The sequence below is a fragment of the Scyliorhinus canicula genome, chromosome 8 (assembly GCF_902713615.1).
Source record: "Scyliorhinus canicula chromosome 8, sScyCan1.1, whole genome shotgun sequence".
In the NCBI taxonomy this organism is placed as follows: domain Eukaryota; kingdom Metazoa; phylum Chordata; class Chondrichthyes; order Carcharhiniformes; family Scyliorhinidae; genus Scyliorhinus; species Scyliorhinus canicula.
The window spans coordinates 82,342,239-82,369,533 of record NC_052153.1 but is presented as its reverse complement, the minus strand read 5'-3'; the positions used below and the strand labels follow the sequence as shown (position 1 = coordinate 82,369,533).

The following is a 27,295-nucleotide window of genomic DNA, read 5'->3' as shown; positions in this document are numbered from 1 at the left end:
ATGGTGTCAGCCTTGAGGATATTGGGGGAGTGGAGGCAGCATTTGAGACTGGAGGGTGTCAGAGTGTGGGCACTGATCTGTGATAATCGTAGGTTTGCACCGGAGGGGCTGGATGCGAGGTTTCGGGGTGGCGGCAGGCAGGGATTGAACGATTCAGGGACTTGTTAGAACATACATTACAGAAGGAGGCCATTCAGCCAATCGAGTCTGCACTGACTCACTTAAGCCCTCACTTCCACCCTATCCCCATAACCCAATAACCCCTCCTAACCTTTTTGGTCACGAAGGGCAATTAGCGTGGCCAATCCACCGAACCTGCACGTCTTTGGACTGTGGGAGGAAACCCGAGCACCCGGAGGAAATCCATGCAGACACTGGGAGAACGTGCAGACTCCGCACAAACAGTGACCCAGCGGGGACCTGTTAGTAGGGGGCAGCTTTGCAAAATGAAGGGACCTGGAGGAAGGATACGAGCTGCCCAAGGGGAATGGTTTCTGATACTTGCAGCTCTGGGATTTCACGAGGAGGGAGGTGCTGTCCTTTCCCGGAGTGCTGTCCTTGGGTCTGCAGGAGAAGGTGTTGTCAAAGGAGGAGCTAGGGGAAGGGAAGGTGTCGGAGGGGTCGACAAGGTGCTGATTGATTGGGAAGGGGCCTCGGTGGGGGACATAAAGCAGAAGTGGGAGGAGGAGCTGGGTGGGGAAGTGTCGGTCAGGACGTGGGAGGAGGCCCTGCCGAGGGTGAATGTGTCCTCGTCGTGTGCGAGGCTAAGCCTTATTCAGTTTAAAGTAATGCGGATGTAATGTCTGAGATGTTGGGGGTAAAGGTGACCCCGAGTCCAGAGGTGACCCCGAGTCCAGAGGTAGCAATATTCAGGGTGTCGGAAGACAGGTGGTGAGAGAGGCCGATGTCTTGGCCTTTGCCTCTCTGATAGCCCGGAGACAGATTTTGCTTGCATGGAGGGACTCGGAGCCGCCTAAAGCAGGGTTCGTGAGAGTGACCTGGTGGAAGTCCTGAGGCTGGAGAAGGTAAAGTTCATCCTGTGGGGATCGGTTCGCTTGGAGGTGGAAGCTGTTCATTGACTTATTTAAGGAGGATTGAGGTGTCAGCAGAAGTGGAGGTTGGGGGGGGGGGGGGAATAAGGGGGTTAAAATGGAGAAGGGGGCATGGCTAGGGGACGGAAAAAGAAAGTGGGTGCTGATTATTTATTACGTTGTATAATTTTACTTCTGCTTTTGTTTGTTCTGTTTGTTGTTTTTTTATGCAAATTTCTGAATAAAATATTTTAAAAAAAAGAAATTATGGGTGGGAGTCAGTCCAACTAAGCTAGTACAAAGTATTGAAACGTACATTCTCAATGGTTGGTTCCATTAGTAAATGCATGATCCTGCTTGTGCCAGTAGGAAAGGCAAAGCAAACAGAAGTTACTTTGCCAGAGTGAAGGAAAATAAATATTAGAGAATGACACAGTCAGAGCTGCTCCCACTAGATCCCATAAAGCACAAGGATCCACATCATCATTTGTGCTGAGTTGTCTCAGTTGGAGTGGTGGTGGGATATAATTAAAACAGAAGATGCAGAATAAACTCAGCAGGTCTGGCAGCATCTGTGGAGGGAGAAACCCAGTTAATGTTTTGTGTCCCTACGACCCTTCCAGTGAGCTTGACATCAGTGATAGTGAAATTGTTGGAAAAGAGTGGATAATAAGAGTCTCACTAATTTAACTGAGTTTTTTGAGGAGGTGACAAAAATGATTGACGAGGGAAGGGCTGTGGATATTGTCAAATGGACTTTAGTAAAGCATTTGATAAGGTCCCTCATGGCAGGCTGGTGCAAAAGATCGAATCACATGGGGTCAGGGTGAATTAGCTGGATGGATTCAGAACTGGCTTGACCATGGAAGACTGAGGGTAGCAGTGGAATTGTTTTTCCGAATGGAGGTCTGTAACTATAAATATAAATGACTTGGAAGAAAACATAGCGGGTTTGATTAGCAGGTTTACGGATGAGACTAAGATTGCAGGAATTGCGGATAGTAATGAAGATTGTCAAAGAATACAACAGGATATAGATAATTTGCAAAATTGGGCGGAGAAATGGCAGATGAAATTTAACACAGATAAATGTGAGGTTATGCATTTTGGTTGATCCAATTCAGTTGGGAGCTATAAAATAAATGGTAGAACCATCAGGAGCATAGGGACACAAAGATCTGGGCATGTAGGTCCACAGATCCTTAAAAGTGGCAGCACAGGCGGAAATGGTGGTACAGAAAGCTTATCATAGAATCTACAGTGCGGAAGGTGGCCATTCAGTCCATCGTGTCTGCACTGGCCCTTGGAAAGAGTACCCTGGCCAAGCCCTCACCTCCACCCAATCTTTTTGGACACTAGGGCAATTTAGCATGGCCAATCCACCTAATCTGCACATCTTTGGATTGTGGGAGGAAACCGGAGCACCCGGAGGAAACCCACGCAGACACGGGAGAACGTGCAGACTCCGCACAGTGACCCAAGCCGCGAATCGAACCTGGGACCTGGAGCTGTGCAGTAACTGTGCTAACCAGTGTGCTACCTTGCTGCCTTTATAGGACGGGGTATCAAGTATAAAAGCGCGAAAACTATGTTAATTATATAGAACGTTGGTTCGGCCACATTTAGAATACTGTGTCCAATTCTGGTCACCACACTAACAGAAGGACGTGGAGGCTTTGGACAGAGTACAGAAAAGGTTTACCAGGATGTTGCCTGGTATGGAGGATATTAGCTATGAGGAGAGATTGAATAAACTGGGATTGATCTCCCTAGAAAGACGGAGGCTGAGGGGCGACCTGATAGAAGTTTGTAAAATTATTAGGGGTGTAGAGAGGGTGAACAGTTGGAGGCTTTTTCCCAGGGTGGAATTGAAAATTACAAAGGGGCACAAATTCAAGGTGAGGGGGGGGATAGGTTCAGTGGAGATGTGCGGGGGAGGTTTTTTTTCCCCCCCACACAGAGGGTGGTGGTGGCCTGGAATACACAGCCAAGTGAGGTGGTTGAGGCAGATACGTTAGCAACCGTTAGCACTGATCTGGATAGGCACATGAACAGACGAAGTATAGAAGGATACAGGCGGTTGGTGTAGATAGGACACGTGATTGGCGAAGGCTTGGAGGGCTGAAGGGCCTATTCCTGTGCTGTATTGTTCTTTGTTCTACAGAACTGAAAAGGGAGAGAACCGTGAAGCTCACGTGTCCATTCTCGGCCTGCTGCACTGCTCCAGTGAAGCCCAACACAAATTGGAAGAACAGCAGCTCATCTCCAATTCGGTACTTTATGACCTTCTGGACACAACATTCTATAGAATCCATACAGTGCAGAAGGTGGTGATTTGGCTCACCAAGTCTACATTAACTCACTGAAATAGCACCCTACCGAGGCCCATTTCCTCGTCCACACCCTGCCATCTCACCTAACCTGCACATCTTTGGTCACTAAGGGGCAATTCGAGCATGGCCAATCTACCTAGTGCACATCTTTGGACTGTGGGAGCAAACCAGAGCACCTGGAGGAAACCCACACAGACAAGAGGAGAACGTGCAAACTCTACAAAGATAGTCACCCAAGGCCAGAAATGATTACGGGTCCCTGGCGCTATGGGGCAGCAGTGCTAACCACGATGCCACTATGATGGCCATTGAGTTCAACACCTTTAGACTGTGAACCTTCCCATCCATCTTGACTCCCACCTTTTTTGTTATGTTATTCGGTTCCCCAAACTTGTCCTAACAAACCTCCACCCCCCCTCCCCATGGCCACTGTCCTTTATTTAATTTTGTTCCCACTGAGCACTGACCTCTGTTCTCCTTTCAACCCATTATGCTTTCCTAGCTTTGCCACTATTAACACTCCTCAGTCCTTAACAGCACCATTAGCAGCCCCATTGTCTCATGCCCATGACATCTTTGTTAATCTCTCCTTAACTACGACCTATCATTGACTTTCCATTCTTCCCCAACCCCCTCTCCAAGTTTTTAAAATTTATTTCATTTTGAGGGATGTGGGCGTCGCTAGTTAGTCCAGCATTCATTACCTATCCCTAGTTGTCCTTCAGAAGGTGGTGGCGATTTGCCTTTTTGACCACTGCTGTCTCTGAGGTGTAGGTAAACCCACTGTGCTGTTAGGGAGGGAGTTCCAAGATTTTGCCCCAGCGACAGTGAAGGAACGTCAATACATTTCCAAGTCAGGATGGTGAGTGACTTGGAGGGGAACCTCCAGGTGGTGGAGTTCCCAGATATCTGCTGCTCTTGTCCTTCTAGATGGTAGTGGTCATTAGTTTAGAAGGTGCAGTCTAAGGAACCTTGGTGAGTTACTGCAGTGCATCTTGTAGATGGTACACATGCTGCCAGTGCTCGGCAGTGGTGGAGGGTTTGAATGTTTGTGTAAGGGGGAGCAATCAAGCGGCTACTTTATCCTGAATGGTGTCGAGCTTGAGTGTTGTTGGAGCTGCACTCATTTACATTACACTCTCTTGACTTGTGCCTTGTCAATGGTGGGCAGGTTTTGGGAGGCCAGGACGCGAGTTGCCCGCCAAAGGATTCCGAGCCTTTGACCTGCCCTGGTAGTCACAGTATTAATATGGCGGGTCCAGTTCAGTTTCTGATCAATGGCAACCATCCGGATGTTGATTGTGGGGGATTCAGTGATGGTAATGCCATTGATGGTTCGATCCTCTTTTGTAGGAGATGGCCATTGCCTGGCACTTGTGTGGCACGACTGTCACTTGTCAGCCCGCCTGGATAGTGTCCAGCTCATGCTGCATTTGGGTATTTGGGCATGGACTGCTTCATCATCTGAGGAGTCGCGAATGGTGCTGAACGGACGTCCACAAACATCCCTACTTCTGACCTTATGATGGAAGGGAGGTCATTGTTAAAGCAAATGAAGGTGGTTGGGCCTAGGACACTAGAACAAAGAATATTACAGCTCAGGAACAGGCCCTTCAGCTCTCCAAGCCTGTACCGGTCATTATACCCCCCTTGGCCAAAACCTTCGGCATGTCCTTGTGCCATATCCCTCTATACCCATTCTATCCATGTATTTCAACAGATGCCTTTTGAATGCCGTTAATGTATCTGCTTCCACAACCTCCCCTGGAAGCATGTACCAGGCACTCTACCCTGAAGAACTCCTGCAGTGATGTCCTGGAGCTGAGACCACCACACCCATCTTCTTTTGTGCCAGGTACAAATTCAACCAGCAGTTTTCCCCGATTCCCATTGACTCCAGTTTAGCTAGGACTCCTTGATGCCATAACTTGATCAAATGCTGCCTTGATGTCAAGGGCGATCACTCTCACCTCAGGCATTCAGCTCTTTTGCCAACGTTTGGACCAAGGCTGTAATGAGGTCAGGAGCTGAGTGACCTTGGCAGAACCCAAACTGTGCGTCAGTGAGCAGGTTACTGCTGAATAAGTGTTTCTTGATAGCACTGTTAATGACTCCTTCCATCACTTTGATGATGGGGATAGATTGATAGAGCGGTAATTGGCTGGGTTGGGTTTGTCCTGTTTCTTGTGTACAGGACACCAGGGCAATTTTTGCCGGGTAGATGCAAGTGTTGAGGCTGTACTGGAACAGCTTGGATAAGGTTGCGGCAAGTTCTGGAGCACAAGCCTTCAGTACTATTGCCAAGATATTGTCAGGGCCCATAGCCTTTGCAGTATCCAGTGCCTTCAGCCATTTCTTGATATCACATGGAGTGAATCCTATTGGCTGAAGACTGACATCTGTGATTCTGGGGACCTCGGATACCACCGAGATGGTTCATCCACTCAGCATTTCTGGCTGAAGATTCTTGCGGATACCTCAGCCCTGTCTTTTGCACATATGTGCTGGGCTCCTCCATCATTAAGGATGGGGATATTTGTGGAGCCTCCTCCTCCAGTGAGTTGTTTAATTGTCCACCACCATTCACGGCTGGATGAGGCAGGACTGCAGAGCTTAGATTTGATTTTTGTGGAATGGCTTAGCTCTGTCTATACTTGCTGCTTATGCTGTTTGGCACACAAGTAGTCCTGTGTTGTAGCTTCACCAGGTTTGACACCTAATTTTTCGGTATGCCTGTATGTTGCACGTATGTTGCATGTTCTCCTGCACTCTTCATTGGACCAGGATTGATCCCCTGGCTTGTGGGGGATATGCCAGGCCATGAAATGAAATGAAAAATGAAAATTGCTTATTCTCACAAGTAGGCTTCAAATGAAGATACTGTGAAAAGCCCCTAGTCGCCACATTCTGGTGCCTGTTCGGGGAGGCTGGTACGGGAATTGAACCCGCGCTGCTTGGCCTGCTTTAAAAGCCAGTTATTTAGCCCTGTGCTATTGAGGTTATAGATTGTGGTTGAAAACATTTCTGCTGTTGCTGATGCCCCACAGCACACAGCATCCTCATGGATGCTCAGTTTTGAGTTGCTAGATCTGTTCGAAGTCTATCCCATTAAGCATGGTGGTAGTGCCACACAAGGACTGTGCGGTGGTCACTTAACATAAGAACATAAGAACTAGGAGCAGGAGTAGGCCATCTGGCCCCTCGAGCCTGCTCCGCCATTCAATTAGATCATGGCTGATCTTTTGTGGACTCAGCTCCACTTTCCGGCCCGAACACCATAACCCTTAATCCCTTTATTCTTCAAAAAACTATCTATCTTTACCTTAAAAACATGTAATGAAGGAGCCTCAACTGCTTCACTGGGCAAGGAATTCCATAGATTCACAACCCTTTGGGTGAAGAAGTTCCTCCTAAACTCAGTCCTAAATCTACTTCCCCTTATTTTGAGGCTATGTCCCCTAGTTCTGCTTTCACCCGCCAGTGGAAACAACCTGCCCGCATCTATCCTATCTATTCCCTTCATAATTTTAAATGTTTCTATAAGATCCCCCCTCATCCTTCTAAATTCCAACAAGTACAGTCCCAGTCTACTCAACCTCTCCTCATAATCCAACCCTTTCAGCTCTGGGATTAACCTAGTGAATCTCCTCTGCACACCCTCCAGTGCCAGTACGTCTTTTCTCAAGTAAGGAGACCAAAACTGAACACAATACTCCAGATGTGGCCTCACTAACACCTTATACAATTGCAACATAACCTCCCTAGTCTTAAACTCCATCCCTCTAGCAATGAAGGACAAAATTCCATTTGCCTTCTTAATCACCTGTTGCACTTGTAAACCAACCTTCTGTGACTCATGCATTAGCACACCCAAGTCTCTCTGCACAGCGGCATGCTTTAATATTTTATCGTTTAAATAATAATCCCGTTTGCTGTTATTCCTACCAAAATGGATAACCTCACATTTGTCAACATTGTATTCCATCTGGCAGACCCTAGCCCATTCACTTAACCTATCCAAATCCCTCTGCAGACTTCCAGTATCCTCTGCACTTTTCGCTTTACCACTCATCTTAGTGTCATCTGCAAACTTGGACACATTGCCCTTGGTCCCCAACTCCAAATCATCTATGTAAATTGTGAACAATTGTGGGCCCAACACGGATCCCTGAGATACACCACTAGCTCCTGATTGCCAACCAGAGAAACACCCATTAATCCCCACTCTTTGCTTTCTATTAATTAACCAATCCTCTATCCATGCTACTACTTTACCCTTAATGCCATGCATCTTTATCTTATGCAGCAACCTTTTGTGTGGCCCCTTGTCAAAGGCTTTCTGGAAATCCAGATATACCACATCCATCGGCTCCCCGTTATCTACTGCACTGGTAATGGCCTCAAAAAATTCCACTAAATTAGTTAGGCATGACGTGCCCTTTATGAACCCATGCTGCGTCTGCCCAATGGGACAATTTCTATCCAGATGCCTCGCTATTTCTTCCTTGATGATAGATTCCAGCATCTTCCCTACTACCGAAGTTAAGCTCACTGGCCTATAATTTCCCACTTTCTGCCTACCTCCCTTTTTTAAACAGTGGTGTCATGTTTGCTAATTTCCAATCCACCGGGACCACCCCAGAGTCTAGTGAATTTCGGTAAATTATCACTAGTGCATCTGCAATTTCCCTAGCCATCTCTTTTAGCACTCTGGGATGCATTCCATCAGGGCCAGGAGACTTGTCTACCTTTAGCTTGCCCATCACTACCTCCTTAGTGATAACAATCCTCTCAAGGTCCTTACCTGTCATAGCCTCATTTCTATCAGTCGCTGGCATGTTATTTGTGTCTTCCACTGTGAAGACCGACCCAAAAAACCTGTTCAGTTCCTCAGCCATTTCCTCATTTCCCATTATTAAAACTCCCTTTTCATCCTCTAAAGGACCAATATTTACCTTAGCCACTCTTTTTTTGTTTTATATATTTGTAAAAACTTTTACTGTCTGTTTTTATATTCTGAGCAAGTTTACTCTCATACTCTATCTTACTCTTCTTTATAGCTTTTTTAGTAGCTTTCTGTTATAGCTTTTTAGTAGCTTTCTACCGATACTATCATGGACAGATGCATCTGCAGCAGGCAGGTTGGTGAGGTTGAGGTCAAGTATGTTTTTCCCTCTTGTTGATTCCCTCACCACCTGTTGCAGTCCCAGTCTAGCAGCTATGTCCTTTAGGACCTGGCCAGCTCGGTCTGTGGTGGTATTACTGAGCCATTCTTGGTGATGGACACTGAAGTCCCCCACCCAGAGCATATTCTTCACCCGTGCCATCCTGAGTAGCTTCCTCCAAGTGGTGTTCAACATGGAGGAGTACTGATTCTACAGCTGATGGTGGTCGTGATAATCAGTAGAATATTTCCTTTCCCATGTTTAACCTGAAGCCATGAGGCTTCATGGGGCCCAGAGTTAATGTTGCGGAGTCCTAGGACAACACTCTCCCGACTGTACACCACTGTGCCGCCACTTCTGCTGGTTCTGTCCTGCTGGTGAGACAGGATATACCCAGGAATGATGATAGTGCTGTCTGGGACAGTGTCTGTTTATGATTCTGTGAGTATGACTATGCCAGGCAGTTGCTCAACTATCTGGGAGACAGATCTCCCAACTTTCCCAGATGTTAGTAAGGGGGACTTTGCAGGGTCGACAAGGCTGGGTTTGCCATTGTCGTTTCTGGTGCCTAGTCCCGGTCTTGGCTGGCCTGTCCAGTTTCATTCTTTTTTGTGTTTTCGTAGCGGTTGAATACAAACGAGTGGCTTGCTAGGCTATTTGAGAGGGCATTAAGAGTCAGCCACTTTGTTGTGGGTCTGGAGTCACATGTAGGCCACTCTAGGTAAGGATGGAAGATTTCCTTCCCCAAGGAGCATTAGTGAAGCAGGTGGACTTTTACAACAATCGACAGTGGTTTCATGGTCATCATTAGACTTTTAATTCCAGATATGTTATTGAGTTTAAATTCCATCACCTGCCGTGGTAGGATTCAAACCCGGTTCCACAGATCATTATCCTGGGTCTCTGGATGACTAATCCAGTATACAACTGATCACATTTCTGTCCCTTTTCAGTTCCGTATAGGAGTCATGATTCAAAACATTAGCTGTAGTTCTCTCTCCACAGATGCTGTCAGGCCTGCTGAGTTTATCCAGCGTTTTCAGTTTTTATTTCCCATTTCCAGAATCTGCAATATTTTGCTTTTCTGAGGGATATAATTGTTGGGCTAGGAAAATTAGTTCCTGCTTAGGATTGTCCACTACAGCAGAAAAGGGGAGTAGTATCATTCAATTAACTCTTTTGGGGATATACCATTGTCTCTCCTCACAGCTGGGATGAGCTAATGACTTGAGGAGATTGTGGTGGGGGAAAAAAAAAATTATTGATAGGTAATGCTGAGAACTATTAATTTTAATAACTTGTTTTGAAATGGTTTAAATTTCCAATTTTCATCCACTGAAATGTTCCAATTTTCTATATGCATTGCTTGTCTGGTCAAGCAAATCTCTTCATCCTCATTGTATTTTTCCTTTTATTTCAAATCATTTTCTAAATATCTGCCAGCATTTAGTGATTTCTGTACATGAACCCCTAAATCTCTGTCCTTCCAAAATTCCTAGCTTCTTATCATGCAGTGAAATACTCTGATCTTTCTGAGATGACCTCAAGCTGAACTTCATCTGCTACAGTTTTTGCTTCACCTATCAATCTCTTCTCTATTTTCTGCTCCTATTTGCAATACTTACTGTGCTGCCTAATGTCAGCAAGCTTAGATATATGGCTCTCAATCCATCATTTAAGACATTGATGAATATAATGAAAAGTTGAGTCCCAGTACAAATTCCCTGTCAATTGGGGTACATACCCATTATCCCTACGGTCTCCTATCTCCTAAATAATCCTCCTATTTCAATTTTGATTAGTCTCAATCCTCACAGGAGAGAAAACATTAAATAATATCACTCTAATTATTGATTTCTGACTGGATCATATTCTTATATAAAATAAAGGCCCTCTATAGCTAGCTAAGTTACCTCAACTGTGAGGCCATTAGCTTGTGCACTCAGTGCACTGAGGTTAAAGTACCACTGCGTCGCTGAAATAAAAAAAATTACCTAACCTAGGACAAGCCCATTACAATAGTTGCTTTCAATGCTTTCAGATAATGGTGGGCGGAAAGTTGGAATGTAGCTACAGTTTCTGAAGTTGGAGATAACATTGAACAAAACTGTATTTAATAGCCTTCATTTCCAAAGAGGGAGTATTAAGCAACATGCCTAAAATAGAGTATTAAGCACATACACTTCAATGGGACAAAAGCATAAAATTCCACACCATGAAATTTACTCGAAGACATACAAGTTAAGGGCTAATATATTTTAATGATCAAATAGTTATATATGAACGTAAAATAGAATCACTTGTGCACTAATTACACTAACATTATCATAGGATGTTCCAGCACAAGAGCCATTAAGCCCTTTGTGTCCACGCCAGCTTTCAGCACCTTCAGAGATAAAAATATGAACTGTCTTTTTTAACTCTAACTTTGCTTTTATATGCTATTAATGCAAACTTGATTCCATCAGCAAAGAGTGGCAGAATCGCTCTTGTCACAAACAAGTGTGAAGGGATCCATGTAAAGAAATATAGTCATAAAAAGTTATCAGAGGAAGATAGTTATTTTTGTATAAATTAGAGCTTAAAGAACTTTAGAGAGTTCATTTTTGCAAAATGCTACAGTTCACAATGCCTGATCACAGGACTCTACATGTAGAGACTTATGTCCTACAACAGTAAGAAGATCCCTGATACGAAACGGTCACATCCAAAAGCTTCACACCAGCATATTTTGTGGCACACCATCAGCAAAGGCAGCACAACGTAGAATTTGTTAAAATGAGTTTAAATGGATAACCCTAGACATTGAAGTGGAATTTTTACAATATAGAACTATGTTATAATCTTAAATTGCAAATTCCTGACAAACAAAAAATATCCCATCTCAATCCTCACGAGCGCGTGCTCCTATAACCAATGAGCTCCATAGCCCTTTTAGAATTTGATAGTTCTATAGTTTCCTTAGAATCACAAGGAGCTGTCTTAAATTAAAATTTTACCGTGGTCAAAACTAAGTTTGGAACACAAGGTACGGAAACTAATTGCAATTTAAATACAACCTCTAAAACTAAGAATTGAGAGCATACATAAGAGTTTCAGATTCGCTTAACTCACTTACGTGTCTCTCACAAGGCAAAGATCCAACTGCTGAGGGTCAGCAAAGAAGATTCTCTCCCCAACTCAAAACAAAGGAGGTTCGATTCCCGGCTTGGGTCACTGTCTGTGCGGAGGTCTGCACATTCTCTCCATGCGTGCGTGTGTTTCCTCCGAGTGCTCCGGTTTCCTCCCACAGTCCAAAGATGTGCAGGTTAGGTGGATTGGCCATGTTAAATTGCCAATAATGTCCAAAATTACCCTTAGTGTTGGGTGGGGTTACTGGCTTATGGGGATAGGGTGGAGGTGTGGACCTTGGGTAGGGTGCTCTTTCCAAGAGCCGGTGCAGACTCAATGGGCCGAATGGCCTCCTTCTGCACTGTAAATTCTATGATTCTATGATTAACTCATTAAACTCCTCCCACCTCCAAGGCAATGCCACACAGCCTGTTCCCAGGTAGAAATGCAAATCAATTACTTTTAATTCTAAAGCTTTCCTTGGTTCTGGGAAACCACAGGAATAACTCACCCTTTAGAAAGAAAGGACATACAGCGCAGGAGGCCATTTGGCCCATCGGTCCGCACCGACCCACTTAAACCCTCACTTCCACCCTATCTCAGTAACCCAATAACCCCTCCTAACCTTTTTGGACACTAAGGGCAATTTAGCTTGGCCAATCCACCTAACCTACACATCTTTGGACTGTGGGAGGAAACCGGAGCACCCGGAGGAAACCCACACAGACACGGGGAGAACGTGCAGACTCCGCACAGACAGTGACCCAGCGGGGAATTGAACCTGGGATCCTGGCGCTGTGAAGCCACAGTGCTAGCCACTTGTGCTACCTTTACTGAAATAATTATAAATGTCATGCTTCCAGTTCTTTCAGAGTGGCACGCTGGCGCAATGGTTAGCACTGCTGCCTCACGGTGCCGAGGACCTGGGTTCAATCCTGGTCCCGGCACACTGTCCGTGTGGAGTTTGCACATTTGCCCCGTGTCTGAGTGGGCCTCACCACCACAACCCAAAGATGTGCAGGATAGGTGGATTGGCCACGCTAAATTGCCCCTTAATTGGAAAGAGAGAGAATTGGGAACTTTATATTTATTTTTAAAAAATAAAATGTTTCTAGTTCCTTCACTAAGCCCATTTGCTGCTTATGATGTTACCTTTCCAGATGTTAAACTCTTCTGTCAATATGACCCCAAACCTTTAACTGCAATAAACTCTTGGCTTGTTTGCACACATTTACTTCAAGGTTACATTCATCTGTTTGTAATCTGGATAACCGTTTCCACAGTTAAGCCTTTAATTTCTAAAACTAAAAGCTAAATTCTAAAATATATGAATTATGGATTAGATATTCGCAATAGTAATTACTTCTGATGGTAATCCTAGGAAAGTAGACCATTTTCAAAATCCAAATTTAAAAATTGATTCTGATAATTGGACCAAACAAATTATTTAGTGGGAGCAATTAATAGTATGCCAAATTCAAATAACACTTGTAAATTAAAAAATATTCAAGTAGGATTGCAAAGAACCAATTAAATTCCATTACATTTTCTAATTCGAGGAGGCCGAAAATATTTTCTTGAGTTGCATTAAATATTTGACTATTTAGACCATCATTTTTTTACAGGATCTTACAAAAGCTACCTAGTTTAGATTAACTTTACCACACTCCAGCTTTCTACAAAATGAGGGGAGATCTTACCTGGTGACATTGCATCTGGTGTCAATCAAATCATTTTCCACATCCAGGAGACCATGAGGCAATCGACATTCCACAGACGTCAGCCTCTTCAGGCGTAGTAGACCAATGCAGAACTTAGCTCCCATCTCTTCTAGTTCTCTTGTCCCTATCTGTTGGCCCTTTAGAATAAAATAGATAGAATAAATAAATTGAGCTTACAGCTAAGAAGGTACATTGCTGCTAATGTGGTGCAGATTCTCAAATATACTATTTTATTATATTTTGTATTGAAATTGGAGGTCCATTCTTTTAGTAAAATGAGACAGAGAATATGCAGCCATCCCATATCTACAATGGCAATGACATTCTAAGCAGAGGTCAGGGTGATCCAGCACTCTCTCCTGGAATGACCTAGCAAGAGTGCAGTATTGTGGTGCCAGGCATCAGAAAGAGATTTGGGAATAGGAGATGGTTCTGTTTGATTCTGAAGCCTCTGCTTTGGGTGAGGTGGAATTCCTGCAATGAGGTGGGGAAATGTTTATTAGAGATTCAGGTAGATAACATCAGCAGCTATTGAGGGGTTTGTGGTTGTTACCTTTGTCTACCCCCAAAAGAACCAGGCCATAATGGGGAAGTAGGCAGCACAGCATTCAGCCAATATGGCTTGTACTATGAAGTGCAAAATACTAATAGCGTTCTGGAATATTCATTTAAGTATTTCATTCTTGAAATGGTCAATAATAAACATCCTTTTTTGACAACACCTTCACATAGAATAATGCCTCAAATGATCAGGTTTTAATGACACCAGGTTTTACAGAGGTGTGGCTGTTTTTGCAGATCTGCATCCTGGAGGTTGAGAAAAAATCTAGGTGCAAAGCCCTTTGAATTCATGCACAGATAATTTATATTATGGCGCCCTCTTAAGCCCATAGCTATATCATTCACAGACATGTAGCCAGTTTCCACTATATATGTAAATCATTCTCCCATTACTTTGCACTGTCAGGCTGCTCATCTGATTTCCAGTTGTGCACAAGCTGCAATTTTCTCCAATGAAATATTAAGAAGAGTGATGCTACTGACTATAGTTACTGTATCCTCATCACTGACTCCATTCACCTCCCACCAATTGTCTCAGGGTGAACCTGACGGTTCAAATCTCAGCATTCTGTTTGACCTCTAACAGAGCCTCCTACCCAATACCCCACCACAAAGGAGGTCGCTTTGCACCTCCAAAATATTGTCCAACTCCACCCCTGCCTCAACCTACCCGTTTCTAAAATCTTTATTCATCTCCAGTTTCAACAATTGCAATGTTCTCTTGTCTACCCTCTCATTATTGTTTGCACTGAGTGCTGAGCTTGTGGCATTTGAGTGCTACAGTGAGAGTTTGGTGACTGAGGGAGTGCTGAGCTTGTGGCATTTGAGTGCTACAGTGAGAGTTTGGTGACTGAGGGAGTTAGGTGAGGAGGGAGTAAGGTGTTCCTTACATTTCATTTCCTATATTTATCAAAGAGCGTGAAGGGAGCCAGGAGTTTAGAGTACAGCTGACTGGAAGTAGAGTCGGAGGGCGGAGGTCCAGTTGGTCCACGGGGCAGCTAATTTTGTAAAGTAAGAGGGGATGGAGGCTAGGGCAGTTGCATGCTCCTCCTGTAGGATGTGGGTGGTGAGGGATACCACTGGTGTCCCCGCTGACTATACCTGCGGGAAGTTGTAGCCATGCTGGCCACGCAAAATGGACACTGAGCCAAACTAAAATGGAAGGCTGCTGGGAAACAGACAGTTCAGCCAGAACAGCAGTCTGCAAAGAGCAGTTTGCATTCTGCAGCAGCAGAAACCAGTTTGGGCTCAGGTGAAGAGACCTTAGCTAGGTGCAAATGGCAAAACGCTTTGCATGCTAATGAGGCCATCAGACTTGAACACCCACACAATAGATACATTTGGTTCTGAATGGACACATTCCAATCAAGACCCAGACATCGAGGCACCAGAAACCTCCGAACAAAAGGACATAAGAAACGCCCCCTCCATCACGGAGACCCCCTCGCATTGGGGAATTAATCCAGTATCGATAAGAAATTGATCCAATAGGTAGAGCCCGCCCGAGAAGAGGGAAGGACAACGGAACCCCTATAAAAGATAGGGACCTCGTGTTGTCCGGTCTGTTAAACCTGTGCTCCGGCCTCGACTGACACCTGGTATCCTGACTCCAGCCGTTGAGCACCAGCCGCCGAAACCGTAAGTTCAACGCTCGCTACGCGATCCAAGCCCGCTAGACTCCCAAGTGCCAGAACGCTTGCTGAAGGCTGCAGACAAAACCAGGACGAAGGCCTCGTTCTCTGACCTTGCCTGTTCCTGTTAGATAAGTATTCTGTTTGCTTATGTTTAGTTGTAGCTTAGTCTCTTAGTGTGTGCATGAGTATTTATTATTAACTGTATAATAAATATTGATCGTTTGAACTTGACTAATCGGTGTATCGTCTTTATTACTTTGAATTTGACCTTGGAATACTTGTGACGTTGCCTATACGGCAGCTGGCGACTCCAGAGCTTAAATAATTACATAGAACAGAGCCTAGCAGTGTTAAGCACACGTCGAACTCGGAGGCGTGTTAATACACTCCAATAAACGCGTTTTACGCCCATAGTAAAACGTGCAACATTTAGTGGCGACATCCGCCGGGACCTGTTGTAAGTGGAAACACCACAGTGTCCAGGACCCTGAAATTTGAATTAGAACTCCAAATTGCAGAGAAAAGAAAGAGATCACAAGTATTCAAGGTGTTCAAAATAATAAGCGAAATTCGGAAGTGTGTTTTAGTGCATGCGTACTAACAGGGCTGTAAGGTAAAACTGGAAGCTTTTTGTTGCGACAAACTTTCGGTAGTTTTGTGATCGGAAAATAGCGTAAGCCGTACCCTTTTTACGAAACACCACCCCAGCAACCCCCTGTTCCAAATTATAAAAAGAGAGTCAGAGGAAATGGCCATGCAGGCAATGGAACGCCTGATGGATCCAGCAAAGTTTGTGGTCGCAGCGACCAGCAGCAGTAGCAGGGTAGGCCAGTGTCCCACGTGGGAGCTGGAACTCCGCAAATATCTGCAGGGAAAGGGATGGCCCCTTTGGAAAGAGTTTTGTGCAAATGAGGAGACAGGTCCCGGAAGTATAGGTCATACTTGGTGGGAGAACCTCTCTCAGATACACAAAAAGAGTTTAGGTAAAGCACGCAAGCCGATGGCGATTGTGTCCTGCTTGGCACAGTTGCGAGGCGCAGAGGAGGTCATCAGGACGCTCCGGGCAGATTTAGAGGAAAGGAACCGAATGAGTAAGGTCGATGTCAGGGACATCGAGAAAGAAAACCTGGATCTTAAAGGGAAGTTGGCAGAGAAGGGTAGAGAGGTGGATGATGCCAAGAGGGCTCACCAGTCTTGTCTAGCTCATCTGAACAGTTCCCAGACCCAGTATGAGAAAGCCTATCAGGACGTGCAACGTGCCGTTCTGATAAGACAGGAATCGGAGAAGCAGGTGGAGGCATTGCAGAGGCAATGTTCGGATCTCAAAGCAGCTTTGAGAGCACTCCACGCTGCAACGACCGAACACAGACAAAGCACAGTTGACCACGCGAAATGCAGGAAACAGATTGCGGAACTGCAATCTCTGCTTTCGGTGCAGAATGGCTTCCAAAGCACCTTTGGAGCTCAGTTAGATGGGGAAAATGCCCCAGATTGGCAGGAATTAAGCGAGACAGCGCAGCGTTATGTTCAGGGAACATGTGCGCCCGCAGCTCAGCAGAAACGACAGGCACCCCAACCCCCCACAGCTCAGATCATAACCGCACCCATGAATCCCGTAACCACACAGAGGAAAGCCGAATCAGAAGGCGCCCCAGACATAACTTACACCACCCCGTTAACAGTAACCCAGCTAAGGGACGCTTGTGAAAAGATCACTCCGTTCCTCCCCACCGCAGACCCCCACCAGTTCTTTGCGAAAGTAAAACAGCAGGCTACCATGTACGGCCTGGATGAGAGAGAGCAGGTTAAGCTCACCGTGCTGAGCTTAGACCAGAGTGTAGTAGCAGCCCTCCCCGACCCACAGAACGTGGCAGGAGGCAGCCTAGAGGAGATGCACACTGCCATTTTAGATGCCATCGGGTACAATAGAGGTGACCCCGTAGAAGGCTTGAATAAGTGCAGGCAGAAGAGATCTGAACACCCCACAGCATTCGCCGGAAGGCTGTGGATTCACTTCAGCGCAGTTTTCGGACAGCTAGATAGAGCGCATTTAACCCGCGAAAACATGGTTAAGTGGACGCGCACAATTATCTCACACGCAACAGAAGCAGGACAGAGCGCTTGCAATAATTACGACCCCTCAGAAGAGGCCCATAACGAAAAATGGGTCCTGAAAAGATTGTCCCGCGCTTGGGAGCAATCGCTTCAGGCAAAAGGAAAGGTTAGATCCCCAGAAGAGGCTCAGGCTGCTGCAGATATCCAAGCAGTCAGAGAGCACCAGAAGCCCGCATGGGTAAATGAAGGCAAGAGCAGCCCTCAACAGAAAGGACAGGAATGCTATAACTGTGGACAGTTAGGGCATTGGGCAAAAGAGTGCCAAGCACCCCAGCGATCTCAGAGAGGCCAGCAGACAGGCACTCTGAACCGCAACAAAGCAAAACCCATCCACAATGTAACAGTACAGTCAGGACCCACCAATGTGGACGAGACGAACTGACGGTGTTCGGGCTCCCCCACTTGGGTCTGTGACACACTATGGGACTCATCAGGGAGGCCCGTAGTCACGGCAAAAGTCAAAGGGAAGCCCATAGAGTTATTGTGGGACACAGGAGGATCCCGCACCACCATTAACTCCACAACCACGGCACACGCAGACACGTGGCCGACCACCTCCACCATCACACTTAGCGGGTTCACCGGACACTCGCAGCAGGGACATATCACAGCACCCGTAGCGATCCAGCTAGGGAACATTAGCACAAGGCACCCCGTAGTTTTAGTAAATCTTCCCCGGACAGCAGAACACATCCTGGGGATAGATTTCATGAACGCACACAGCTTGTCGTTCGACCCAGTGAACCAGTGTGTCTGGCGAATGGCGAGATCAGACAGAGCCCCAGCCACCCTCACAGTAGGAGACTACGCTAATCGGATTAGCGCAGTGGGAGAGTACTCATTCGACCTGACTACACTCCACACCGACCGACAAATTAAGGCCCTACTAAACAAACACAGGACAGCATTTGCAAGTCACCGTCATGACTGTGGCAGAATGACTGGACAAGTTCATGTTACCGGACAGGACCCCCGACCGCAAAAGCAGTATAGATTTCCCCTCGAGGCAGAGGTGGAAATAGAAAAAGTTATAGGCAGCTTGTTGGAACAAGGTGTACTGAGAACGGTAGCCTCCACCAACAATGCCCCTATTTGGCCAGTGAGGAAGCCCGATGGATCATGGCGTCTGACCATCGATTATCGGGAACTCAACAAAGTAACCCCCGCAGTAGCCCCAACGGTAGCTACTAGTCCCGAGACCATGCTCAAGCAGGGTCTCAACGCCAAGTACTTCACGGTATTGGACATCAGTAATGGATTCTGGTCAATACCATTGGCAAAAGCGTGCCAATACAAATTCGCATTCACTTTCAAAACTCAGCAGTACACGTGGACATGCCTCCCACAAGGATTCCACAATTCACCCTCCATTTTCCACCGACAGCTGGCAAGTGGATTAGAGAAATTTTCCCGACCCGATTGTCTGGTACAGTATGTAGACGACCTACTACTGCAGACAGACACAAAGGCAGAGCACATTTCGCTTCTGGCCGAGCTCCTAGAACTCTTAACTGAAATTGGCTGTAAAGTTAACCCGAAAAAGGCCCAAATATTGGAAAGTAAAGTGATGTATTTGGGATCAGTCATCACGCACGGCAAACGCGAGATCGAATTCAAAAGAATTGATTCGATTGTCAAATTGCCCCTTCCCCAGAATGTATCAGCCCTCCGGTCGTTTTTAGGACTGGTTGGCTACTGTCGGAACCACATCGACGGATTCGCGACAAAAGCCGCCCCACTTTCAGACCTCCTTAAGAAAGGAGCCCCCTGGGAATGGCTTCCGCAGCATACAGGCGCTGTGGAAGAGTTGAAACGAGCCCTTAGTGCAGCGCCCGCGCTGCTAGTCCCCGACCAACTTTCACCGTACGCAATAGAGGTAGCGAGCACCGATCTGACCCTCTCGGCCGTGTTGCTTCAAGAACGGCACGAGCAGCTAAGACCAGTGGCTTATGCCTCCCGACTGTTAGACCCGGTAGAGCAAGGATTTTCAGCCTGTGAGAGGCACCTCCTTGCTGTCTTCTGGGCAGTGCAGTATTTCTCATACATCACCGGACTCAACCCCATCACCATTCTAACCGAACACACACCCACACAGCTACTACTAGACGGTCGACTGAAGGACGGTTCAGTTAGCCAGATTAGGGCAGCTAGGTGGACCCTACTTTTACAAGGACGGGACATCACAGTGAAACGGACACGCACACACACATACTTAGCCGACAACCTCCAATACCCCGGACAGCCCCATGACTGTGAAATTGTAGCTCCCCTGCATAACACAGGACCCTTTTTAGCAAAAACACCCCCCAGGAAGATAGGGAACCCGAAACAAAGCCCCCAGCCCACAGACACGTGTGGACCCTTGAGGATTTATGTAGACGGTTCCTCCACAGTTTTAAATGGTGAGCGTATCACAGGATGCGGCATCTATGTAGAGGACGCGCAGGGGCGCGCTCTCGAAGAAATCGCTCTTAAGTTACCAGGTCACTTAGGCGCGCAGGCAGCAGAGCTAGCAGCCATAGCGTACATAGTGGACCACCCCGATTCTTTCCCCAGCCCAGCAGACATATATTCAGACAGCTTATATGTCTGTAATAGCCTAACAGATTTTCTGCCCCTGTGGAGGACACGAGGTTTTGTCTCCGCAGACGGGAAACCCCTTCCATCAGCCCCTCTACTCCAGCATATCCTAGAGAAAGCGAAGGACAGGACCTTCGGCATAATAAAAGTAAGAAGTCACCATAGGTCATCACCCCCTGGGAATGTAAAGGCCGACGCATTGGCTAAGGCAGGTTCCAGGAGAGGACACTTATGGACCCCCCCAGCTAGCGCACCAGCTAGCGCCCCTGTGAGCGCAGTCCAAGTCTCACAGACTGATATTAAAGACCTCGTGGCAGCACAAAAACAGGACGGAGACCTCAGGGAGGTTTTCAAGGGAAACTTTGTGCCTGCTTACGAGCACTTTAAACACGCACTGACCACACATGAGGGTGTGATCATTAAGGACCGACTTTATGTGGTCCCACAGCAGGACAGGAATCAGATGATTGCCTTGTTCCATGACGGACACGGGCATCAGGGAATTGATGCAACAACGAGGCACCTCAGGCAACTCTGTTGGTGGCCTGACCTCAGGAATGATGTAACGCACTACATAGAGAATTGCCTGATTTGTGCTCAGAATAACCCGGACAGGTATTCTAAGAAGGCACAACTTCGGCATACTCGCCCAGTTAACGGCCCTTGGACAAACCTCCAGATCGACTTTATAGGTCCATTGCCCCCTTGTCGGAATGGCTATAAATACGTTCTGGTGGTGATAGATACCTTTACCAAGTGGGTAGAGGCATTTCCCTCGCGAACAAACACAGCAAAGACAGCTGCAAAGATCCTGACCCACCACATCTTCACGAGATGGGGTTTACCCCGAAGTATCGATTCGGACCAGGGATCTCACTTTACAGGACGGGTCATGAGGAACGTCCTGACAATATTCGGAATCAAACAGAACTTCCACATTGCGTACCATCCACAGTCCAGCGGGATTGTGGAGCGCATGAATCGGACCCTAAAAACTACCCTTAGGAAAATGGTTCAAGAGAACAATTCCACATGGGATTCAGTGCTCCCATTTGCACTTATGTTCATAAGGAACACTGTCTCCACATCGACAGGATACACACCACACACACTCATGACCGGACGCCCTATGAAAGGTACAGAATTCCTTTTAGGACTGGACATGACAAGCCCCGAAGTGACGGCCCTCACACATGAAAAGGCAGTTAAAGATCTAGTTGAGACTGTGAGGTCTGCACAGCTCGCAGCCGCAGTCCAGCTAGGGAAACGCCGACAGCAACGGACTGCCTGTTTCAATAAGACCGTACACACCACAGAATTCCAGGTTGGGCAACAGGTAATGTTATCTGTTTATAACCCCAGCAGTTTTTTGGCTCCAAAATACTCCGGTCCCTACTCAATTTCGGACAAAATTAGCCCCTCCGTTTACAGGATAAAGTATCCTAATGGGAAGACCGCGTGGTTCCATATAAACCAGTTAAAGGCATATGGAACACAGGCCAACCATGCTCACCATGTCCTGCTGGATGCAGCAGAACACTTCACCCCGCCCACCAGAGACACTTTTCCACCATCCCCCTCACAGACCAGTTCATCAACGGACTCGCCCACGACTCCGCCCACAGACCACTACAGACCACGCCCCGACACGCCCACAAGCTGCCACAGCAGAGACAGTAGGACAGACACTGCCTCTGAAGACAGCGACACCACACAGCCATACAGCCCACATTGCACCAACTACGACCCCGACTCCAGTGACCCCATGGAAGTCACTTACCTCAAAAACCCCGAACCACCACCCGACCCCGACTACCCCGACAACACACTTGACGCCACACAATGGCACAGGGACAATTCCTACAGACTTGTCCGCAATGATGAAAGTGACCCCCGGTCACACAACTCCAAAATAGCATGCCTGATCCACACAAGGGTGTGGGATCCGGGAGAGCAGGACGACACGGTGTCTGACTCCCGACACGGCAACCCCTTTGTGACCCTGTTCACAGAGGCAGAATCAAAGTGAGGTGTCCAGATGATGTAAGATAGGAATCGTTTGAGGGAAACGATGTCCTTTCTGATGGAACCTGCACGTATGTTTGTCTTCGTTTTATGTTTGTTTGTCTCCGGATTGTACAATGTTTCAGTTGGAGGATGGACATCTTCTTTTCAGCTGAAAAGATTGTGACCACCTCACATGCACGTTAGCTTGTCTGCCGAAACTTTTGAGAACTTCGGTTTGATTGGAGATCTTTTCCAAAGTTGTAAGGCCACACGCCAAATAGCTTGTCCGCAGATATTTCTGAGAACTTCAGTTGTATCCTCTGGTGAACCGACACGGTTCACGACTTGTTCCCTGTTTTCAGAACGGAGCATCTTGGCTCCATTGTTTTTAGGTGCCCCTCTATTCGGCGAAATAGAGGCTGCAAGTCATGGTAAACACATTCGTACCCGTTTCTTTCCAGGTTACTCAGGCAGTGGACAAACGGCACTGAGGACCCGCCCTGTCTGAGAACCAACCCTTGGTCAGCCAAGCTCGGGTATGGCACAGCACGCCCTACCCGGGGATCCCATCCAACTCATACCCGTAGCGGCCCATACGCAACTCATTCGGACGTTTCTTTCCAAATTTTGTTTTCATTTTACGTTAGGTAGCCCTTCGGCCACCATCCCACATGCTATTTACATCCGGGAACATTCGGATGGTAAATCAGCAAAGCCTGCGAGACGGCTCGCAGAAGGAAGGATTGTTAGGTGTATGCTGGTCTTTAAATTCGCTTTTTGAAAAAAAATGAGGGGAGTCACAGGGTGTGACTTAGCCAGTCATTTTAAAGGGTCAATTGGGTTTTGAAAGACAGATGCACTAACAAGTAAAGGTCTTAAACTGTGTATTGACAGATACTGTGCTTGATCCCAAAGGTTTCAAAGGACGAGACAGAGGTCGAAGCCAGGATTGTCAATACCGGAGGAAGAAGGAAGAGAAAGAAGAAGAACAGCAAAATGATGGAAGCCCACTTATTACTATTTAATGTCATATGTATATGTGTGGAAACAAGACACGTTTCCCCCACAACCCCCACCGTAAATGTTTCTAGTACAGCAAACCCCCAGTGCTCAGCTCTGATCAGCGAGGTTCAGACCTGGTGTACTAAATTCATGACGTGGTACTCCATGTCCTACATAATCGAATCACTGTTGGTGATTGCGATCCTCACCATCCTAGTGCAGACCCTCAGGTTGAGGAAATGGAAGAGGAGAGCCTCTCGTTCCAGCACCTCACCCATCTATAGAGTGCAATCCCCCATCTTCGGATTCCACCAAACCCCTCAACCCCTCACTGATTACAACACTCTGTAAATAAAATTCAGCCATGTATTATATTGTTCCATACTCGACTGCCGAGTTGGGAAGTGTGATGTTGTGGTGTGAATGGTTAAGGTTTAGAGTGATTAAATGTTTAAGTTAAGGTTAATAGTGATAGGTAGAGGTTCCCAATTGTAGTAATGCATGTCCCTTTGACATAGGGCCAAGTAGAAATGTTAGTTAAATTTTTTTTTCTCTTCTTCCCATAGTTTAGAACAGAGTAGAACAGGAACTGGCAAGAGGTCAGAACACAAGGAGGCAAAGTACATAGGTGATCCTTCACAATAGTATGATTGTGAGGATCACAAGGAGGGAATGTAGCCATGCTGGCCACGCAAAATGGACACTGAGCCAAACTAAAATGGAAGGCTGCTGGGAAACAGACAGTTCAGCCAGAACAGCAGTCTGCAAAGAGCAGTTTGCATTCTGCAGCAGCAGAAACCAGTTTGGGCTCAGGTGAAGAGACCTTAGCTAGGTGCAAATGGCAAAACGCTTTGCATGCTAATGAGGCCATCAGACTTGAACACCCACACAATAGATACATTTGGTTCTGAATGGACACATTCCAATCAAGACCCAGACATCGAGGCACCAGAAACCTCCGAACAAAAGGACATAAGAAACGCCCCCTCCATCACGGAGACCCCCTCGCATTGGGGAATTAATCCAGTATCGATAAGAAATTGATCCAATAGGTAGAGCCCGCCCGAGAAGAGGGAAGGACAACGGAACCCCTATAAAAGATAGGGACCTCGTGTTGTCCGGTCTGTTAAACCTGTGCTCCGGCCTCGACTGACACCTGGTATCCTGACTCCAGCCGTTGAGCACCAGCCGCCGAAACCGTAAGTTCAACGCTCGCTACGCGATCCAAGCCCGCTAGACTCCCAAGTGCCAGAACGCTTGCTGAAGGCTGCAGACAAAACCAGGACGAAGGCCTCGTTCTCTGACCTTGCCTGTTCCTGTTAGATAAGTATTCTGTTTGCTTATGTTTAGTTGTAGCTTAGTCTCTTAGTGTGTGCATGAGTATTTATTATTAACTGTATAATAAATATTGATCGTTTGAACTTGACTAATCGGTGTATCGTCTTTATTACTTTGAATTTGACCTTGGAATACTTGTGACGTTGCCTATACGGCAGCTGGCGACTCCAGAGCTTAAATAATTACATAGAACAGAGCCTAGCAGTGTTAAGCACACGTCGAACTCGGAGGCGTGTTAATACACTCCAATAAACGCGTTTTACGCCCATAGTAAAACGTGCAACAAAGTGCACCCAACTCCAGCTCCTCAGAGACCGTGTTAAGGTACTGGAGCTGGAGCTGGATGAACTTCGGATCATCCGGGAGGCAGAGGGGGTTATAGAGAAGAGTTACAGGGAGGTAGCCACACCAAAGGTACTGGACAAGAGTAGCTGGGTTACAGTCAGGGGAAAGAAAACTAACAGGCAGACAGTGCAGGGATCCCTCGTGGCCGTTCCCCTTCAAAACAAGTATACCGTTTTGGATGCTGTTGGGGGGGATGACCTACCGGGGGAAGGCCCCAGCGGCCAGGTCTCTGGCACTGAGTCTGGCTCTGGGGCTCAGAAGGGAAGGGGGGAGCATAGAAAAGCAATAGTAATAGGAGATTCAATGGTTAGGGGAATAGATAGGAGATTCTGTGGTCGCGAGCGAGACTCCCGAAAGGTATGTTGCCTCCCAGGTGCCAGGGCCAGGGATGTCTCTGATCGTGTCTTCAGGATCCTGAAGGGGGAGGGTGAGCAGCCAGAAGTCGTGGTGCACATTGGTACCAACGATGTAGGTAGGAAAAAGGGTGTGGAGGTAATAAACAAGTTTAGGGAGTTAGGCTGGAAGTTAAAGGCCAGGACAGACAGAGTTGTCATCTCTGGTTTGTTGCCGGTGCCACGTGATAGCGAGGCTAGGAATAGGGAGAGAGTGCAGTTGAACACGTGGCTGCAGGAATGGTGTAGGAGGGAGGGCTTCAGGTATTTGGATAATTGGAGCGCATTCTGGGGAAGGTGGGACCTGTACAAGCAGGACGGGTTGCATCTGAACCAGAGGGGCACCAATATCCTGGGGGGGAGGTTTACTAGTACTCTTCGGGAGGGTTTAAACTAATTTGGCAGGGGAATGGGAACCGGATCTGTAGTCCAGCAACTAAGGTAGACGATAGTCAGGACGCCAAAGCACATAGTGATGCAGTGGGGAAGGTAACAATGACAAAGGAGAGTACTTGCAGGCAAGGAGATGGGTTGAAGTGTGTATACTTTAATGCAAGAAGCATCAGGAATAAGGTGGGTGAACTTAAGGCATGGATCTGTACTTGGGACTACGATGTGGTGGCCATCACAGAAACTTGGATAGAAGAGGGGCAGAAATGGTTGTTGGAGGTCCCTGGTTATAGATGTTTCAACAAGATTAGGGAGGATGGTAAAAGAGGTGGGGGGGGGGGGTGGCATTGTTAATTAGAGATAGTATAACAGCTGCAGAAAGGCAGTTCGAGGGGGATGTGCCTACTGAGGTAATATGGGTTGAAGTTAGAAATAGAAAAGGAGCAGTCACCTTGTTGGGAGTTTTCTATAGGCCCCCCAATAGCAGCAGAGATGTGGAGGAACAGATTGGGAAACAGATTTTGGAAAGGTGCAGAAGTCACAGGGTAGTAGTCATGGGTGACTTCAACTTCCCAAACATTGAGTGGAAACTCTTTAGATCAAATAGTTTGGATGGGGTGGTGTTTGTGCAGTGTGTCCAGGAAGCTTTTCTAACACAGTATGTAGATTGTCCGACCAGAGGGGAGGCCATATTGGATTTAGTACTTGGTAATGAACCAGGGCAGGTGATAGATTTGTTAGTGGGGGAGCATTTTGGAGGTAGTGACCACAATTCTGTGACTTTCACTTTAGTAATGGAGAGGGATAGGTGCGAGCAACAGGGCAAGGTTTATAATTGGGGGAAGGGTAAATACAATGCTGTCAGACAAGAATTGAAGTGCAGAAGTTGGGAACATAGGCTGTCAGGGAAGGACACAAGTAAAATGTGGAACTTGTTCAAGGAACAGATACTGCGTGTCTTTGATATGTATGTCCCTGTCAGGCAGGGAAGAGATGGTCGAGTGAGGGAACCATGGTTGACAAGAGAGGTTGAATGTCTTGTTAAGAGGAAGAAGGAGACTTATGTAAGGCTGAAGAAACAAGGTTCAGACAGGGCGCTGGAGGGATACAAGATAGCCAGGAGGGAACTGAAGAAAGGGATTAGGAGAGCTAAGAGAGGGCATGAAAAATCTTTGGCGGGTAGGATCAAGGAAAACCCCAAGGCCTTTTACACATATGTGAGAAATATGAGAATGACTAGAGCGAGGGTAGGTCCGATTAAGGACAGTAGCGGGAGATTGTGTATTGAGTCTGAAGAGATAGGAGAGGTCTTGAACAAGTATTTTTCTTCAGTATTTACAAACGAGAGGGGCCATATTGTTGGAGAGGACAGCGTGAAGCAGACTGATAAGCTTGAGGAGATACTTGTCAGGAAGGAAGATGTGTTGCGCGTTTTGAAAAACTTGAGGATAGACAAGTCCCCCGGGCCTGACGGGATATATCCAAGGATTCTATGGGAAGCAAGAAATGAAATTGCAGAGCCGTTGGCAATGATCTTTTCGTCCTCGCTGTCAACAGGGGTGGTACCAGA

The 27,295-nt window shown here is 46.7% G+C and overlaps 1 protein-coding gene across 11 annotated transcripts in view; it reads right to left on the bottom strand.

The window, feature by feature from the left end:
* The window catches only part of agtpbp1 (ATP/GTP binding protein 1), a 325,109-nt gene that overhangs the window by 57,035 nt on the left and 240,779 nt on the right, over window positions 1-27,295 (bottom strand). For all 11 annotated transcript variants that reach the window (XM_038804830.1, XM_038804835.1, XM_038804834.1 and 8 more), the window contains one exon: window positions 13,341-13,498. In XM_038804830.1, the coding sequence (XP_038660758.1) occupies window positions 13,341-13,498 (158 nt within the window). The remainder of the gene's footprint in view (window positions 1-13,340; window positions 13,499-27,295) is intronic.